Below are 17,692 nucleotides of genomic sequence, written 5' to 3' on the forward strand. Positions count from 1 at the left end.
TTTAGCTAGAGGGCAGCAGAGCGGGCAGGACAGGGACATCGCCCTAAAGGCAGGGGACCACAGCGTGTCACGAAGGCTTTCTGGCACCAAGAATCTGCCAGACTGGGGCCCATCCCCCGGAGCTGGGCTCCCCAGGTTACTCTTCAGCAGCAGCCGTAAGTTGCCATTAGAAAAACAGGTTCACCAGGGGGTAGCCTAACTTGTCCAGACTGGGAAAATGCTCCCCCCTTTTCAGTCTCCAGCACGGCCACCTTCCCGAGCGAACCCGGGGCTTCCTCTGCGGGGCTCCTGGGCACAGGCAGTAGAGGGTTGGGCCTGGGCTTTGTGGCTGCTGGGTCTGGTCCTCCTGACATGGGGCCTGCAGTTGTACCTGTAGCTCTAGAAGTTATTCTGGGTCACATGAGTAACTGTGCTGGAGTCCCACGTGGCTGCTGAGCTCGGGGAGCATCAGAGGAGACTAGAGGTGGGGCTTCTGGAAAAGGAGATGCTTCGGCAGGCCCCGAGCCACCAGTGGAGGTCTGTTGGGAAGAAATGAGGAACTAGCAGGTGGGGAGACAGGTGAGCAAAGCCAGGGAAAAAGATCGAACAGGAGTGAGACACCGGTAGGCTGACAATTCTCTGTTATTCCTCCTTATCATGAGACCCTCTAGCACTAATTTTAACATTTGTTGGCTGGGCTTCTCTTTTTTTAAACTTTTTCTGAAACAAAATTGAGATCCTACAGTGATTCCTCTTGGGTCCTGCTTTTTTCATCTAGTATGTATCCCTCCCACCATTGCTCATTTCTGGGGCAGTTTTGGGTAGTTGACACCCCAGTACTCAGGTCTCGTTTGCTGTATTCATTAATTGCATTTTTTAAAAATCATATTAAAAAAAAATAAAAATAGGGTGCCTGGGTGGCTCAGTGGGTTAGGCCTCGGCCTTCATCTCAGGTCATGATCTGAGCGTCCTGGAATCAAGCCCTGCATTGGGCTCTTCCCTCAGCAGGGAGCCTGCTTCCCCCACCCCCGACCCCTCTCTCTCTGCCTACCTCTCTGCCTACTTGTGATCTTTCTCTCTCTGTCAAATAAATAAATAAATAATCTTTTTAAAAAAATCATATTTTAGCTTATCGAAGGAAGCTTAAGTGTAAATCCCTCATAAAAGCCAAAAGGTTGTTGGTTTTTTTTTGGGGGGGGGTGTTGGAAAGTGAATGGTCACCTCCCATTTTATCTTTGCCATTATCCCCAGTCAGCTTTGCCTCTACTCAGTGGTGTCAAAAGAGATTTACGGTGAGTCCTCTCAGCAAAGGGACCTTGGCAGGCCCTCCTGCTGACCAGGGGCCACCATGTGACATTTTGCAACTTGCTCCCACAGTACTGCATCTGGATTGACGGCCTCAGTGCCCTTCTGGGGAAGGACATGTCCAGCGAGCTGACCAAGAGCGACCTGGACACGCTGCTGAGCATGGAGATGAAGCTGCGGCTCCTGGATCTGGAGAACATCCAGATTCCCGAAGCCCCACCGCCCGTGCCCAAGGAGCCCAGCAGCTATGACTTTGTCTATCACTACGGCTGAGCCTGGAGCCAGACTCCACGGTGCCCAGGAAGGGATTTGGGGCCCAGAAGAAACACCCACAGACTGGTGCCTTGTCTTTTGCTTGTACAGAATCTGTAGTGACCACGGTGGCCAGTAAATGCCAGCCGCTCCTCAGACTCCCCTCAGACCACCCAGAGCTTCCTCTTGGTCCCCACCCACCGCCGCAAGCCACCGAGGCAGGGTGCTTGGCCCTCCCTGTCACCGCGGAGCCTGGGATCAGAGCATGAGGAATGAACAGCAGGCACCCCTGCCTTCCGGGCCAGGGACTGCTTGGGCTGCAGTTAACAAGTCACTCACCTTTTCTTCCTGAGTCTGCTCTCCGGTCAGCTGGATCCCCGGGTAGGCAAGCATGAGCCCAGCAAAGGCTGCCTGCAGAGGACAGACGTTCTGGGCGTGTTGAGAGCCTCAGAGAGACTGCCTTTGGGTGACCTGTGCCTGTGTCTCACATCCGAGCAGAGGCCTTGGCCTTTGCTTGGTAGATGCCTTGCCCTTGCTTTCATCGCCTTCGTGAGGGCTCACTCCGGCCTCATTCAGTGCCAACAAGCTGCTGCCACTGAGGCTCGGCTCTAACATCTCTGGTCTCCGGAGCCACCAGATCTCTCTTGCCCACGCACTCATCTGGGCGAATGGAAAGTTCTCCCTACCAAGCTCTCAGGCTCTCATCCTGGCAAGTCAAAGACGCGTGAGCTAAGTCCTCCCCTCTAGTCTCGAAGAACTCTGCAGGGAGAGCCCAGACGAGGCCTGGGCGAAACTGGTGAGGCCACTAGAGTCTACTTCCTCCCCCCTCCCCCCACATTTTTATCTTTTCCTTCCTTAGAGAGAAATCTCTCACCTAACCTGAATGGCAGCCCCTCCTCTTTGCTTTCCTTTGGCCTCCCCGACCTCAGGAAGTTTGGCCTTCCCTTCCCCCCCATCCCAGTGCTGTGGTTTCTGCCATTGGCCATGATTTCAGGGAGCTAGCTGAGGCCACAGCAGTGCCAACGGGGCTTCCCTGGTGCTGCGGCACATGTCAACCACGCACCCAGCCTCTCTCCTTGGACACGTGAACACAGTGGCAATCAGTATCATAGTAGCCCGGCATGGTAGGTACTGCCCGATGAAGAGTGTACTATATATTTTCTTTACTAGAGGCCATACTTATACAAACGTGTATATATATTTATATAAGATCTACCTATCCTAGGACGGAATGTTTGAAGGAAAATAAAATTGGAGGCTCCCTCTAAAAACAAAAACAAAAACAAAACTCCTCCACTTCCAGTTGTGAGCCAAGAAAGTAACCCGAGAGCAGCCAGGAGCTTCCTGCCAGTAACCATGTTTTCAATAAATACTCTTTCATGTACAAACCGTGGTACCTATTAACAGCTGTTTCTCTGTACTCGCTCTCTGCCCAAGGGAGCTTTCACCTTGACAAGACTTCATTTCATTGTGTGTGGGAGACTTCCTCCTTTTCATCCACTTTGCCTTCCCTGGGTGTGAGCACGTGTGTGTGTGCGTGCGGGCGTACACACACACACACACACACACACCTGGACAGTTAAGGATGCTCACAGACTGTTGCACCGGGACAAAGTGTTTTCTGCTCCGGCTTGCTGGGCACAGCAGGGAATGGCATACTGTACACCCCGGTGAATGTATCCTCCCTCTTCTCCCTGCCAGGGACGCAGCCAGGGAACAGCTCACGTTCTTGTGACTTACAAAGAAGACATGTTCACCCTGTGTGTCGCTGGTGCTTAGTGCCCAGCCTTCCAGCTGGTGTTTTAGGCTCTTGCTCCAAAACTCAGCCTTGATAGCTGGGAGGCTTGAATGAGGGTGGTGATGAAAATAGATACTTTATTTTCCTTCTGAGAGAGAAGGGGGCGAGGACAAGCTCTTTCAAAAGGCATAGCAAGTGCAGGCAGTACAGGCCTTGAGGACTGAAGACAGCCAAGACCTCAGGCAGTGATGGGTGCCATTGTAGGTGCTTGGTAAGTGCTGAATGAATGAACTAATGCCTGCATGACGCCAGGGGGCCAGCGGGGGCAGCAGTGGTTTGCTTAAGGGACGGCTTACACTCTGGGCTTGAACTTTCTGTTGAGAGTGGCCAGGGAGTCCAGCTGAGTCACTTGCAAGGATCCACGTTTGCAGCCAGTGTTAGAAGAGAACACGGGAGGCCCTGGGAAGAGAGGGCAAAAAAAAAAAAAACCCCTAACTGGGCCTCCTGCAACCCTAGCCAGCTCTGCCCTCCTGGGGGCTCTTGTGCCAGGCTCTGCCTCTTTTAATCCCGCAACAGGAGTGAGATCTGAATTTGAGACCACTGCAACCTGCCCCATAGCTACTTTTCCAACCACAGCTTTCGCGAACTCCCCTTACGACTGGGCTTTAAGCCAGGCCCCAGTCTTCCTTCTCCTCATTTCCTCTGCCTGGACACTCCCCCAACTCCCCCACTCAACCTACTGAAATTAATTCTTAGAAAGTTTCAGGCACACAAAATCTTTCACAAATGTGTATTATTTATTATCTCCCATGGATCTTCTAAGTCTAAGATTTAATGCCCCTGACTTATCATTCCCCAGCCGGCTTAAGATCTCAGTAGAGAAAGCCCATGAGACTTTTTATCTTTATGGTTCCATGGTTGTCCAGCACTAAGTTGGAATAAGATAAGTTAACCTGTTCAATAGAAGTAAACATGTGGCTATTTTCCGGCTGCCCCGGGTGCGCATGCCTCCGCAACACGCACTGGGCCCCAGAGCGAGGCGGATGGAGCGCGGGTTACCCAAGCAAAGACCGCACGAGAGGCGGCACAGTCTCCGGGAACGGTGCTGGCGGGGCCACCTCTGGAGCCCCGCCCCGCCCCTCGGCGTCTTCGGGCGGAAGTGCCCCCACCCGCGGCGGCGCTCGGACAGGCACTTCCGGCGGGAGTATCCGGCCCGGCGCGCCCGCGACCGAGGTGAGTGGGCGCGCCGCGGGATTTGCGCGCGCTCCCGCGGCCAGGGGAGGGCCAGCCCGGGCGGGGAAGTGGGGTCCCGGCCGGGCTCTGCGCGCCGCGGCCCGCCCGGGCTCCTGTCCCTCTCGGGCCTTCGTGTCCGCGCCGTGGAGGGGCCGGGGCCTCTACTCGCCCTCCCCAGCCGCCTGCCGCGCGCGCTTCCTCGGCGCTGCCTGCGCGCGCGGCGACGGGCCGGGTGCTGAGCCGGGCAGAACTGCGCGGACGCGGCCCGGGCGGCGGAGAGGCCGCATCCCTCGGTGGGATGGGAGTGCGGGGCGCGCAGTAAAACACGTGGGCAAACAGGGCATCGTCAGGTGGTGGGAGGTGCCAAGAGGACGTGGAGCGGGCCCTCGAGGAGGTTGCAGCCGAGCAAAGGTCTGAGGAAGAGGGAACGGCCGGTGCAAAGAAGAACGCAGGCTCGATGGCCCTGGCAAAGGGCCAGGGGCCAGCGTGGCGGGCTCCGGGGCAGTGGCGGGAGAACAAGGTGGCAGACACGGGCAGAGGCTAGATGGTGGAAGGCCCTCCTCTCGGGCCCGCTCAGGTGTTGGGATTCGCCCTGTGAGGGCGTGGCCTGCTTTCGGTGCGTGAGCCTTCTCTCGGGCTGCTGTGTGGATTCCTCGCTGTCGGGGAAAGAGGAAGCAGGGACACCAGTTAGGAGACCGCTGCAGACCCGAGGTGAGATCACCATGGCTTAGACGATGGTCGAGGGCAGGTGAAGACAGGCAGCTGGTCCACAGGGGATCTGTGAGAAGGAACTGACCTAGGATAGGATTGGAGGAAGGAAGGAAAGCGTGGTCAAGGATGAGTTCATCAGTCATTTGGGGGCTTAGGCTTAAGTAACCGGGTGTATTGTGCTGGCATTTACTAATGACTTTGGAATAGGTTGGGGGCACCTTCAGTTTGAGGTATCTTGGGTGGAGCTACCAGGTAGACTCTTCGAGGTACCAGCCAGGAGCTGGCAGAAAAGGGTGGGGCTAATGGAAAGACTTTAGAAATCACTGGAGTGTCTCAGATGGGATGAGATTACTCAAGGGAAAATGAAGAAAAGCCAGGGTCCATCCCTCAGGCGGTCAACTTTTATAGGTTGGTTGACAAGGAGGAGCCCGTGAAGAAGGCCAGGAGTCCAGAAAAGCAGAAGAAAAAGCAGGAGAGTGTGGTGTGGCTTCCAGGAGGCTTTACCAGGAGGAGGAAGTGGTCAGTTTTGTAAGGTGCTGATGAAAACAGAGACTTGGTCCTCAGAGGGGAACAAGAGGGAAGGTGTAGTGACTCAGCGGAGCAGTGGGGACGGGCTGAAGTGAGTCTGGGCTGCAAGCGAGTAGGGATGGTAGTGCAGGGGACCCTGGGGGAGTTCTGTAAGGGGGCCAGGAAGGGTGTAAACCCTGCCACAGGCCACCATCAGGCACTGTACCAGATGCCACTGACTCCCCTCCCAAGAGGTAGATGATTTTATCTTCCTTTACTGGAAACTGAGGTCCAGAGTTCAGGACATGCGAGAGTCCCAATGTTCATACAGGAGCCAGGAACGGATCCCAGGTCTTTCTCATCCCAAGCTCACACTTGTAGCACTAAATAGCACTGCCCATGTTACAGTCACGGAGATTGAGGGGGGCCAGGTGCTATGGGGGGCTGTGCACCAACTCCATCCTGATGTGGCTGCTGTTCCCAGCTAGGCTGCCCTCTGGGGAAACTAATGCAGAATATGGAATTCCTTTCTTGTTAAGTGGGATTTGAAAAAGAGCATTTGCCCCTTTAAGCCTGGTTTCCCTTACCATAAAAGTAGGGTGGGGACCGTATCAGTTACATATCTCTATTTCCAATGCTAGGTATACAGTGGTGCTTAACAAATGGCCATTGAGGAAATGGCTAGATGATTTCCAAGAGCCCTTCTAGCTGAGGTCTGATTTTGTGTTTGGGGTTAGGTGACAATAAGAGAATGAGTGTTGTTAATTTGAAGACAGTGCTCCCTGTGGGCTGAGGTAATCAGAGGGACTTTCTGGAGGTGGGGGACCTGGACTGGCTGAAGGGTGGGAGGGATTTGAACAGGAGGTTTGGTGGGGCGGGGTTGGCACAGATTGCCATGTTGGAGCAGAAACTGCATCAAAAGCAGAATATGTGACAAGTTGACTCACAGAAAAGTACAGACTGCCCTGCCTTGGGTGGGAACCATGGGGATCAGGTGCTGGCAGGTGGAAGGCCCTGTGGTCGCCTCTGTGGTGTGGGCCGTCATTCTTAGCAGGGAGCGCTTTTGCCCCATGACATCTGGCCGTGTCTGGAGACATTTTTGTGTGTCCCAACTTGGGATGAGGAGGAGGGGCTGCTCTCGGCATCTCTAGTAGGTAGAGATCAGGTCGCTCCTAGACATCCCACAGCGCACGAAGAATGATCTGGCCCCGAGTATCAATAATGCCAAGATTGGAAAACCCGGGTATAGAGAAAGGCAAGGAAGCTAGAAGCCACAGTGAAGCAGCCCATGTTTCCCCCACCTGTGGGGCCACAGGGATCGCGCTAGCCACCGTGCAGGCACCACAGCCGTACTGCTGGGCCACTGCTGCAGATGGTGTGGTTTCTCCAAACTCGTTCTCAAAAACAGTTCTATGAAAAACATGTCCATGGCAAACATACTCTTGGAAGTTGCAGTGCATGATAGAACCATGGAAAAACTGCATCAGGTAAAACAGCTGGGTTCTTGGGGCACCTGGCTGGCTCAGTCCATAGAGCACACGACTCTTGGTCTCAGGGTTGTGAGTTCGAGCCCCATGCTGGGGACAGAATCTTAAAAAAAAAAAAAAGAAAAAATTGGGTCCAGGGTTCAGGTAATTATAAGTAAGTCTTATATCTACGTAGATTATCAAAGTTAAAAAGGATGTGGCGCATGGTGCAATTCTCAGTTATGTGGACTGTCACTCTCTTAGACCCCCCGTATCACTAAAAGCTAGGAGAGTTCCCCTAAAAACACCCCCACAGGTTTCCAAAATTCCCCTCAAGAGAATCATAGCCCTACCATATCCCTCCAACAAAACCTTATGCTAGCTCCGAGTTTGCCTCTGGGAAGGGCATTGATAACCCAGCTTCCAGTGTACAGAGCTGGATGAAAGACTTCCTTCAGAAAGGACTGGGGGTAGGGAAAGTAGGGTATGCCTGGTCAGATGAGATGGTTCTAGGAAGGCTTCCAGGAGGTGGCATTGCAACAGGTTGGTTATGTCACAGAGGAGGAGATGGAGACGGAAGGGACACACACGTGAAGCAGCAGGTGGGATAACTGCGCCTGGGTCAGCCTGGTCTCAGAGCCTGTGTGCTCTAGACCCGATGGATAGGTGGGGAGCTGTTTAGTTAGGCCAAGACCGTAAAGCAGGCCCCGCCTCTGGGGGAGCAGTCCTTAGATCCCAAGGGAAGGGGAGGTATTGGTTTCCTGGTCCATTTTTAATGCCTTAAAGATCAGATTAGTTCCCCGAAAACCAAGTGCCCCTCCCTTGCACTGAGTCATAGACCCATATGGCCAACTTAGTGTGCCCAGTGAGCGCAAGACTGCCGTGAGCACCGTGCTCCTGTCTTCCTGGGGCTCAGCCTCCCAGGGGACAGACACCACTCAGAGCAGCCTGCCCTGCGCAAGTCCGCCGCAGGGAAGGTAGGGGAGCAGGGAAGGTAGGGGAGCCGTAGGAGCAGCCCATTGAGCAGAGGTAGTCCCTGAGGAGACGACCGTTGAGCTGAAGTTGAGCAGCATCAGCTGAGAGGAAGCGGGGGTGGGCCCAGGCGTGTCCCTTCGGGCAGGAGGAGAGAGCCTGTGTGTCTGGGGGGCCCAGGCAGCCGGTGGGATGGGCACAGAGAGCCCGGAGCCCAGGCTGGAGAGGCCAGTGGGGGCACGGGTCAGGATGGCAGAGCTGACAAGAAGGCTTTTGGTCTTTATCAGAGGAGCACCGGGAGCACTGTAGGGCTGACATCTGATCTGACATGATCAGATTTACGTTTTTAAAAGGTCACTTTGGCAGCAATTCATGGAGAACAGCTTGAGGCAACAAAGTGAACGCGACTAGAGCTCTGTGAGCCCACGCTGGGCCAGTACCCCTTCCTGGCCCCTGCTGGGTCCACTTTGGCCCACTCCCTGCAGGCAGGGGTGGGGTGGACCCTCGCTCTGCCCAGCCACCCGAGCTTCCTGTCCATTCCTCTAGCCTCCGACCTGGGGACACGTGAGCTCTGCAGCCACTCAGTCATGGAGAGGGTTGGCTCAGGCCACCAGCCCCTCGGATGAGGCCTCTGCCTGGGGCTCCGTGGATGATTCCGAATCATGGAGGTGAAGAGGACGCCTCCAGCCAGGAGACCTTGTTGACAGTCGGCGGCCCAGCTCGGCCAGCTCTTCCCGCCGCGGTCTTCCAGAGGGGCGCCTGCCCCCACCGGCCCGGAGCCTGAGAGCTGCAGCTTCCCCGGATGGGGCGGTGGGGCCTCGACGTGGCCTTTGTGTGGAAAGCGCTCTTGACTCTGGGGCTGGTCCTCCTCTACTACTGCTTCTCCATCGGCATCACCTTCTACAACAAGTGGCTGACGAAGGTAACAGGAGGCCTCACAGCACTGGGGGCCGGCTGGGAGGGAGCTGCAGCCCATGGCCCCAGCGTCGCCAGATAGCTAGCACAAGCTGGCACAGGCTTCAGCGGATGAGACTGGAAGCCAGTCACCCTCGTGATGGGACGGGGCCCTAGAGCCCTGCCACACCAGGGGTTCCCCTCGGATGGGTGGGTTGAAGGGAAATTGGGAAAGGGGGAGACACCAAGGAGGAGCTAGGGTCACTTGGGATGAAGGCAGCAACTGGTTACCAACTGGTAGAGAAGGACTTCGGGGGTTGAAGTCCACTGAAGTCCGCACTGGCCAGCGCTGGCTGTGACCCGGGGTGGTGGAGACAGCACCGGGGCACGGTGGACCCCTGGTCTGCCACCGGCTCTCGGCATGATCTTCAGTATTGGAACTACGAGTTTCTCATCCCAAGTGATTGCTCTTTGTGGGGGAAGCCCCTTGGCCACTGTAGGGCCCCGGTGAACCCCGCGGTCGGCGCCGCTGCTGCTGGCCTGGCCGAGTGGGGAGGGGGGCTGTAAACCACGCCGGGCTGTCTGTGCTTTGGGCTCCTAGAGCTTCCACTTCCCACTCTTCATGACGATGCTGCACCTGGCCGTGATCTTCCTGTTCTCCGCCCTGTCCAGGGCCCTGGTTCAGTGCTCCAGCCACAGGGCCCGCGTGGTGCTGAGCTGGACAGACTACCTCAGGAGAGTGGCTCCCACAGGTTCGTGGCCCTGGGGCGGCCCTGGGTGCATGGAGGCTGGGGGCAGTGTTGTTTGGAAAGCTGTGGGCTGAGAACAAACAGAGCCTTGGGGGTGTGGAGCGAAGGCCCTCTCCACCCACCCCCTCCGTTCCTCTCAGCCTGCCTCCCCCCAGCCCTACTTCTGCCTCTCATGTCCTCCCCTGTCCCCCCTACACATACACACCACACACATGCTCACACACACCGGGAAAAGCCCCGGATGCAGCACCGGCCTTGACCAGGCGCTCCGAGCCCACACCTGCCCTCACCTTGCTAGTGGGACGATGAGGGGCGCCTCGGAGCACAGAGGAGGGGAACCAACCCAGGCCCAGGTGGAGAGGGCTTCCCAGAGCATGGGCTGAAATGGCCGAGGGTTTAGTGCCTGTGCAGGTCTGCAGGGGGACCGAAGGCATCTCGGGATGCCGGAACTGCCGTGCTGGTGAGAAGTGGGAGGCAAGAGAGGGTGGCAGGGACAGATCCTGGAGGGCCAGGCCCCCCATGAGGAATGTGCCTTCCACCGGGATGGAGGAGAAGCTGCTCTGACCAGTTGCGCAGAAGGGATGACAAGACCTGAGGGATTAATACCCTTCCTCTGGGGACATTCACAGTACTTAGCAGGCCCTGCCCTGCCCTGCCCATCAGCCCTACTACTGGAGCAGCACCCCTCCCTCTTTTTGGCCAGGAGTTAACCCTTCAGTTGCTGTGAAAGGAAGGCCCAAGGGCCCCAGAGAAAGCCAGGGTGTTCAGGGCAGAGCAGGGGGCACTTGGGGGTGCCATGGAAGTGTCTAACAGCTGGCTTGCCGTGGCCGGCCTGCCCCGGCTACATGTCTGGTGGGCACCCGTGTCTCCACAGCACTGGCAACGGCGCTTGACGTGGGCTTGTCCAACTGGAGCTTCCTCTACATCACCGTCTCGCTGTGAGTCCCAGCACACCCTCCCTGCCCCCCCACCAGAGCGCCAGGCTCAGGCGCCCTGTCTGACCCTGTCTGCGCCCCCTACCCCGGCCTGTGGAGCCTGTGGGCTGGCTACGCCACCACCCCCAGGAGCAGCCCCTGCTCTGAGCTCCGCCCTGGTAGCCAGCAGCCCTCCCAGCAGTTGATGGGCTCCCAGGGGTGCTGTGCCTGCGTGCCTGGTGGCTATGGGGTGCCAGGCGCTCAGAGCGGTGCCGGCCATGCCGGGGAGGAAGGGCACTGACCCGCACAGAGGGGCAGGTGTAACAGCTGTTTCTCATCGCTGACCTTGTAGTTCAGGGTGCACCATCCCGCCTTCTCTTTTCCTCCTTGCCTCCCTCCTTCCTGATCCCAGTCCCCAAGGAGAGCAGATAAGTAAGAGGACGGGGTGAGCTCAGGGTTGACCTGGAGCCTCTTCTCTCTGGCAACAGTCAGAGGCCCCTTCGTCAGAGATTTCTGCCAATGAAAGGTCACGTATCAGCCGGATGACTCAGGCCCTTGGTCTTTTGTACTCAGATTGCTCAGCAGCCCTGAGCAGAGCCAGTTGCCCTCAGGGACGTCAGGGGTCCCCACAGCCTCCCACCTTTCCAGCACAGTCCGTGGGCTCCTGTCCTGGTGGCGGCTCTGGGCCCTGGGCCCTGGCAGTGCATCGTGGGTAATTTGTCCTTGCAGGTACACAATGACCAAGTCTTCCACCGTCCTCTTCATCTTGATCTTCTCCCTGATCTTCAAGCTGGAGGAGCTGGTGAGGCCCCAGCTCCCCTGGTCCCTCCTACCCCCACAGATGCTAAGACTAAAAGGGGTGTCTGAGCAGTGGCTTGTCAACTGTATGTGACAGAGGAGACAAGGCCAGCCCAGCTGGCAATAACTCCTGTCGCTGAGGAAGGACCTAGGACAAGCCACTGCTGAGAATACTTAGCAGCTGGCATGGCAGGTGAAATGACCAAAAGAATGACAGGAAGAGAAAGGGTTCAAGGATAGGGGTCAGGCGCAGGCGGGTCCTGGAGGCAGTTGCCCCTTATTTGCCAGGGCCAGAGTACTGGGGGACCTCCTGGGGGCCTACAACAGCTGTAGGAAAGTACTCCAGAAGTTTAAGTAGGGATGCTGGGTACGTGTCCACGGAATGTCAGTCCTGCCTACATGGATGGGAGGGTGCTGGCTGGGACCCCAGAGGTCACGGGGGAGAAGGGTTTCTTGAGCCAGATCAGCCAGCATAGCCCCTGCGCCCAGGCTCCAGGGTTGAGAAACTCAGGACCCTGTGGCCGCTGCTCCCCACCCTGATAGCGTGCGGCCCTGGTCCTGGTGGTCCTCCTCATCGCCGGGGGCCTATTCATGTTCACCTACAAGTCCACGCAATTCAACGTGGAGGGCTTTGCCTTGGTGCTGGGGGCCTCATTCATCGGTGGCATCCGCTGGACCCTCACCCAGATGCTCCTGCAGAAGGCGGAACTTGGTGAGAGCGGGCCTCGGGCCCCAGGCAGGGTGGAGGCAGGCCAGGCCGGGCCGGACGACTCACGCCCATCCTCATTCCGCAGGGCTCCAGAACCCCATTGACACCATGTTCCACCTGCAGCCACTCATGTTTCTGGGGCTCTTCCCTCTCTTTGCCATATTCGAAGGTACGTTGGGTCGTCCATCTTGGGGGCCCCTCGGTGCAACAGATCCCCCTCCCTGCTCTGAGGCCAGCTCTGTGGTAGCTGCAGAGGTTACAAAGATCAAAGGTGCTGTCCGTCCATTGGCAGAGCCTGGTCTAAGGGCTGGACAGACATTAAACCAGATGGCTGGAATCCAGCATGATAAATGCTTACACAGAAAGTATACGTAAGGGGCACCTGGGCGGCTCAGTTGGTTGAATGTCTGCCTTCGGCTCAAGTTATGATCCCAGGGTCCTGGAATCAAGCCCCGCATCAGGCTCCTTGCTTGGCAGAGAGCCTGCTTCCCCCTCGCCCTCAGCCTGTTGTTCCCCCTGCTTGTGCTCTTTCTCTTTCTGTCAAATAAATAAATCAAATCTTTATTTTAAAAAAAGTATATAAAAGACAACAGACGATAATGATGGTGGACGTGGTACAGCCTGACAGCTGTGCCAGGGTGGTTCTGATTTTTATTTTTTTTTTAAGATTATTTATTTGAGAGAGAACACGAGCAGAGGGAGAGGGAGAAGCAGACTGCACTGAGCAGGGAGCCCGACTCGGGGCTCCATCCCGGGTCTCCGAGATGATGAGCTGAGCGGAAGGCAGACACTGAACCGCCTGAGCCACCTGGGCACCCCTGTTCTGATCATTTCACATGTGCCCCCCCAAACCCCCACATGGCAGTACAAGCATATTTCCATCGTGCAGGTCAAAGAAACGGGTGGAGAGAAGTAAAGATAACCGCCCAACGAGCCAGAATTCGGCTCCAGCTTCTGGTTCCTGAGTCCTTCCTCTTAACCATGATGTGTTCTGTCTCTTAGAAGGAGCAGAGGGCCAGGAATTCTTTCAGGATCCTAGCGTGGAAAGCCAAGTCAAAAAGACTTCCCAGGCCGCGTATTTTGGAGGCTGGAGGAGCCTCTGCCAGGCAGACAGGCAGGGTCTCCCAGGAAGTGGGATCAGTAGGTTCAGAGGGTGGCGGCATGGGGCCTGGTGTGTGTGGCCAAGGGGCAGGAGGCTGAGTAGGGCACCCTCCCCGCCCACCTTTACTTCCCAGACAAGAGGAGAGGGGGTCCGGGGGAACCGTCCTGGCTGCGAGTGCAGGCCTCCTTCCTTCCTTCCTTCCTCCCAGCTTTCAAGATTAGTCTTTGTCCCTGTTTATCCTTCCCCGAGTCCCTTCCTTCTGTCCTCAGGGTCCTTGCAGAGAATTCTGCCCCACGTCCATTTTAGTTTCTAGCAGTGAAGCGTCTCGAACTCTCCAGCTGGTTTCGTTGTCCAGGAAGCTTCTGCTCTGCAGCCTCCTTTTTCTCCCAGTTACCGACTCCCCCACCCTCACCTTCTGCCCCCTGCGCCTCCCGGCACGCCCCCTCCCGTCCTGGCCACGGACTCCCTTCCCCATCCCTGCACCCCCTCACCGAAAGCCCTGGGAGTTGTCACTTAGCAAAGCTGCATGGATTTAGCTCCTTTAATCTTTTCTGGTAAATTAATCCCCCAAGCGCCTTCAGCACTTATGTTGCTCTTTCCCGAATTTCCTTCAATTTGCCGCCGCCTTTGCAGTACTGCTGAGCCCAGCACCAGACAGGGTGCCCTACATCGGGCGGCTGCTTGCCTGGGAGGGACTGTCACTCCACACTTCCTAGGTGCTTCCCTCCAAAAATCTCAGTGCTCGGCCCGCCTCCAGCCCCCACAGGTGCCTGCTCTGTGCCTCTCTCAGGGCCTTTTCTGCACAGATCTATGGAGGGACAGTGTTGGAGGGCCAGGAACCCTCTAGAAGCCACACCAAACTTGGTGTGTAGGGGCCCGTGGGCGTGTCTCAAGAGCAAGGCTTTATCCTATATTTATGTGTGTGCGTTTACTTCTTGAGAACTGTTCCCCACGTTATACTGTCTGAGAAACGCAGGTCTGGCTGAAATGCTCTCATTTTATCACTGAGGGGACGGTCCCGAGAGGGGGCATGTCTCAGCCACATCCCACGGCTGTGTGATGGCGAAGACCCAGATTAAAGTGGGGAAGGTTTGGGAGGATGAAATGAGGTCCTGTTGCTAGGTGGCCCACCTGACATTGAGAGGGAGGGTTCGCCTCAGGGCCCAGGGCGCTAACAGATGTCACTTGATGGGCCGCCCCGCCTCTCTTTGGTCCCCTACTTATCACAGCTGCAGAGGCCACACGAAGTCACGCTCCTTCCCAAAGACAGGCAGGTCAGCACCGTGGGAGGGGACAGGCTTCCGTCTGACTTTTTTGTGCGGTTCCAGGCCGCCTTCCACCCTGGCCCGGAGACACTCGGGGGGCCGTCTCTGCTTCCCTGGGTCCCCAGGCGTCAGGCTGTCTGCACGGTGTTCTCTTCCACCTGCCATCCCCCTCCTCAGGGCTGCAGCGAGTGGGGCGGGGGGGTGGGGCAGGGTGACTGCCCCATGCTGGGTCTCCCACTCCCTGGGGACACCAGCACGTGGCCTCCCACTCTCTCCCTTTGCTTTCAGGTCTCCATTTGTCCACGTCGGAGAAGATCTTCCGTTTCCAGGACACCGGGCTGCTCCTGCGGGTGCTGGGGAGCCTCTTCCTTGGAGGGATCCTCGCCTTTGGTCTGGGCTTCTCTGAGTTCCTCCTGGTCTCCAGAACCTCCAGCCTCACCCTGTCCATTGCTGGCATTTTTAAGGTGCAGACGTGGGGGTGGCCCCAGTCCTGTCTTACAGCACAGACCCCAGGCTCAGTAGCAGCTTCTGTCCCAGCTCCCACACCCCAGCAGAGACGAAACAGAGAGCCTGCTTAGGGTGCTCTCGTCTGAAACTCCCTCCCGTCCTGGCCGCAGCCCTGCAGGGTGGTTCCCAGATGGAGGAGACACACCCAGCAGGTGGCTGAGCTGGGATTCTGACTCCACTGGGCCTGGGGTGCGTTCTCTTGTTACCATGAATGCCCACTCTGTTCTCTGGTCGTTTGGCAGTGGCCTGGAGCGGTGGGTTGAGAAGCCCCATCCAGACACATTGGGAAAGGGGTGTGTGATTGATTGGTGATGTCTGCCATGGTCACAGCAAGGGACAGTGCTAGCACATGTGCCCTTTGTTTGCCTGTTTTGCCTTTACTGCTGCCCAGCAGCACATGTGCCTCTGCTCTCAGGCGTCCCCCTCCCCTGCCACCCCTCACACCGCCCTGCTCAGCCCATGGGGGCAGGGTACGGTTTCTCCTTGATGAGACAGACACTGGTGCCGGAGCAGTGTTGCCTAAACCCAGAACCATAAGTCTCCCCAAGGGGCTTAGGAAGAGGCGTGAGCTGCGGTTCTCAGAATGAGTCATGTCACCAGTCCTACTGGCAGCCACCGTGTCTGCAGAGCCCTGTGGCCAGTGTGTGTCCTGTGGAGCCCAGGGTGACGCGGCATTCTCCTGTGGCAGCATCGCTGTCCTTCCCTCCTGTGCATATGGCCGCAGGCTGGACGCTCTGCTCCCAGCCTTGGGTCTGGTTTGCCTCTTTTAACCCTGGCAGAATGCTGTGCAGAGCACCTCCCTTGTTGCCTCTTAGTAGCACAAAGGGAGGAAAGCACTGCAGGCAGGCCTGGTGCTCTGAGCTCAGGGAAGCCCCCATTTTGCCCTGCTGGCCAGGCCGCCCCCGGCCCCAGGAGCTCTGGCAGGCCAGGCTCTGCCCTGCGGTTGTGCCCGGTGCCCCCACCGTCTGCCTGCCTTGCAAAGGAGCCAACTCCTGATCGCTTCCCCTTCCTGCCCCTCTGCCTTTAGGAAGTCTGCACTCTGCTTTTGGCAGCCCACCTGCTGGGGGATCAGATCAGCCTCCTGAACTGGCTGGGCTTCGCACTCTGCCTCTCGGGCATCTCCCTGCACGTGGCTCTCAAAGCCCTCCACGCCAGAGGTAACCTGAGCCCCGCTCAGAAGCCGCTTTTCTGGTGTTCCCCCCGTGACTCAGCCCCTCTGATCCCCCCTCGACCCAGCCCTGGGGCCCCAGCCACCCAGCCAGGAAAGGCAGGTGGCACCCAGGGCCGCAGCCATCTCCACATGGGCTCCCCCTGCCCCCGCTCCCCCGCTCAGAAGCTGGTCATCTCCAGGGGGTGGGGGGGGAGTAGGTGGGACCTGGGCAACTCGACACACACATCGGGGGACACCAAGAAAACTGTGGTTGGGTCTACAGCTGGTTTCTCTCTGTCCCCAGGTGACAGTGGCCCTAAACCCTTGAAGGGACTGGGCTCCCACCCCGACCTGGAGCTGCTGCTCCGGAGCAGCCGGCCAGAGGAAGATGACAACGAGGAGGAGGGGGAGTACTTTGTGGCCCAGGGGCAGCAGTGACGAGCCAGGGGACTGGCGGGGAACCAGGCTGCTTCCAGGCCTCGCACCTCACTGCAGCCCGGGAGCAGGGGCCTGGGACTCTCCCAGGCTGGGCCTCGGGGAGCACAGGACCACGCGGCGGGGCTCCCGCAGGTCACTGGTGGAACAGAGTGGGGAGCGTCAGGCCAGAGCAGGGCCCGGATGTGCCCCGTCGCCGAGGGAGCGGGCTGGTCTCCGTGGCTTGCTGGGCACTGACAGCCCAGGTGGTGATTTCCAGGGGCAGAGCGGGTCTCTCAGGGGCCGGGTGTAGACTGCAGAGCAGTTGGGAAAGGGAGATGCTAAGGCTGGAGCCTCATCACCTGGAGCGTGTCTTTTCTCAGTACAGGTCTATTTATAGTTTGGAAATAAAGGATTTACAGTCCACTGGCCACTTTGCTGTTGCCTGGAGGAGTGGGGGCTGGGGGGGCAGTGTGGACCTTGCTCTCCCCTTCTTTCCCTGCCCGGGGCCACCTTCAGATGACTGGTCAGACTCCAGGCGGGAAAAAAAAAGTATGAACAGAGCACCATTCTGGGGCCATTAGGGCTTTCACAGCCTAGATTTGAGTCCTGTCACTTACTAGCTGTGTGACCTTCAGCAGATTGTTTAACTTCTCTGTACCCCAGTGTTTTTCTCTGTGAAATGGGAATAATTTTCTCGGTTATTCAGAAGACCGAGTCAATATTGATAGTAGATTAAATGTTATACATAAGTGTTTATTTTGCAAATTCTTTGAACAACCATGGAATCAGGACCCTACACGAGTGGCAGGACTAGGATTCACAGCCAGGTCCTGTGCCAAGCACATGCCCATGGAGGAGACGCAGATGGACTGGCTTATGGGCCTCAGGGATCTGAGCAGAATTTCTGTTCACCTGACTTGGACCGCTCACACACACCCCTCTGCACTGCAGCCTTTATAAAATGAGAGGGCTGGGCGAGATCCTGCTCTCATGTGCCAGGGTTTTGAAAACTGAACTCTGCTTC

General features: G+C 57.3%; 2 protein-coding genes across 5 annotated transcripts in view; both read left to right on the forward strand.

Annotated features, from left to right (window-relative positions):
* The window catches only part of ELMO2 (engulfment and cell motility 2), a 38,116-nt gene extending 35,179 nt beyond the window's left edge, over positions 1-2,937 (forward strand). For both annotated transcript variants that reach the window (XM_080812887.1, XM_080812888.1), the window contains exon 21: positions 1,357-2,937. In XM_080812887.1, the coding sequence (XP_080669013.1) occupies positions 1,357-1,557 (201 nt within the window). In that variant the 3' untranslated portion in view covers positions 1,558-2,937. The remainder of the gene's footprint in view (positions 1-1,356) is intronic.
* Positions 2,938-4,447: 1,510 nt separating this feature from the next.
* Positions 4,448-17,422, forward strand: SLC35H1 (solute carrier family 35 member H1). Of its 3 annotated transcripts, none has more exons than XM_080814616.1 (10): positions 4,448-4,507; positions 8,710-9,085; positions 9,659-9,809; positions 10,681-10,744; positions 11,450-11,522; positions 12,062-12,230; positions 12,313-12,396; positions 14,883-15,058; positions 16,129-16,258; positions 16,556-17,422. In XM_080814616.1, exons 2-10 carry the CDS (start codon positions 8,966-8,968, stop codon positions 16,687-16,689), a joined length of 1,101 nt encoding a protein of 366 aa, XP_080670742.1. In that variant the 5' UTR covers positions 4,448-4,507; positions 8,710-8,965; the 3' UTR covers positions 16,690-17,422. The 3 variants fall into 3 exon arrangements, with proteins under 3 accessions (XP_080670742.1, XP_080670744.1, XP_080670743.1); XM_080814618.1 differs by lacking the exon at positions 4,448-4,507 and adding an exon at positions 4,816-4,918; XM_080814617.1 differs by lacking the exon at positions 4,448-4,507 and adding an exon at positions 5,100-5,218.
* The last annotated feature ends 270 nt before the right edge of the window (positions 17,423-17,692 follow it).

Source organism: Martes martes, assembly GCF_963455335.1.
Source record: "Martes martes genome assembly, chromosome: 9".
Lineage (NCBI taxonomy): Eukaryota > Metazoa > Chordata > Mammalia > Carnivora > Mustelidae > Martes > Martes martes.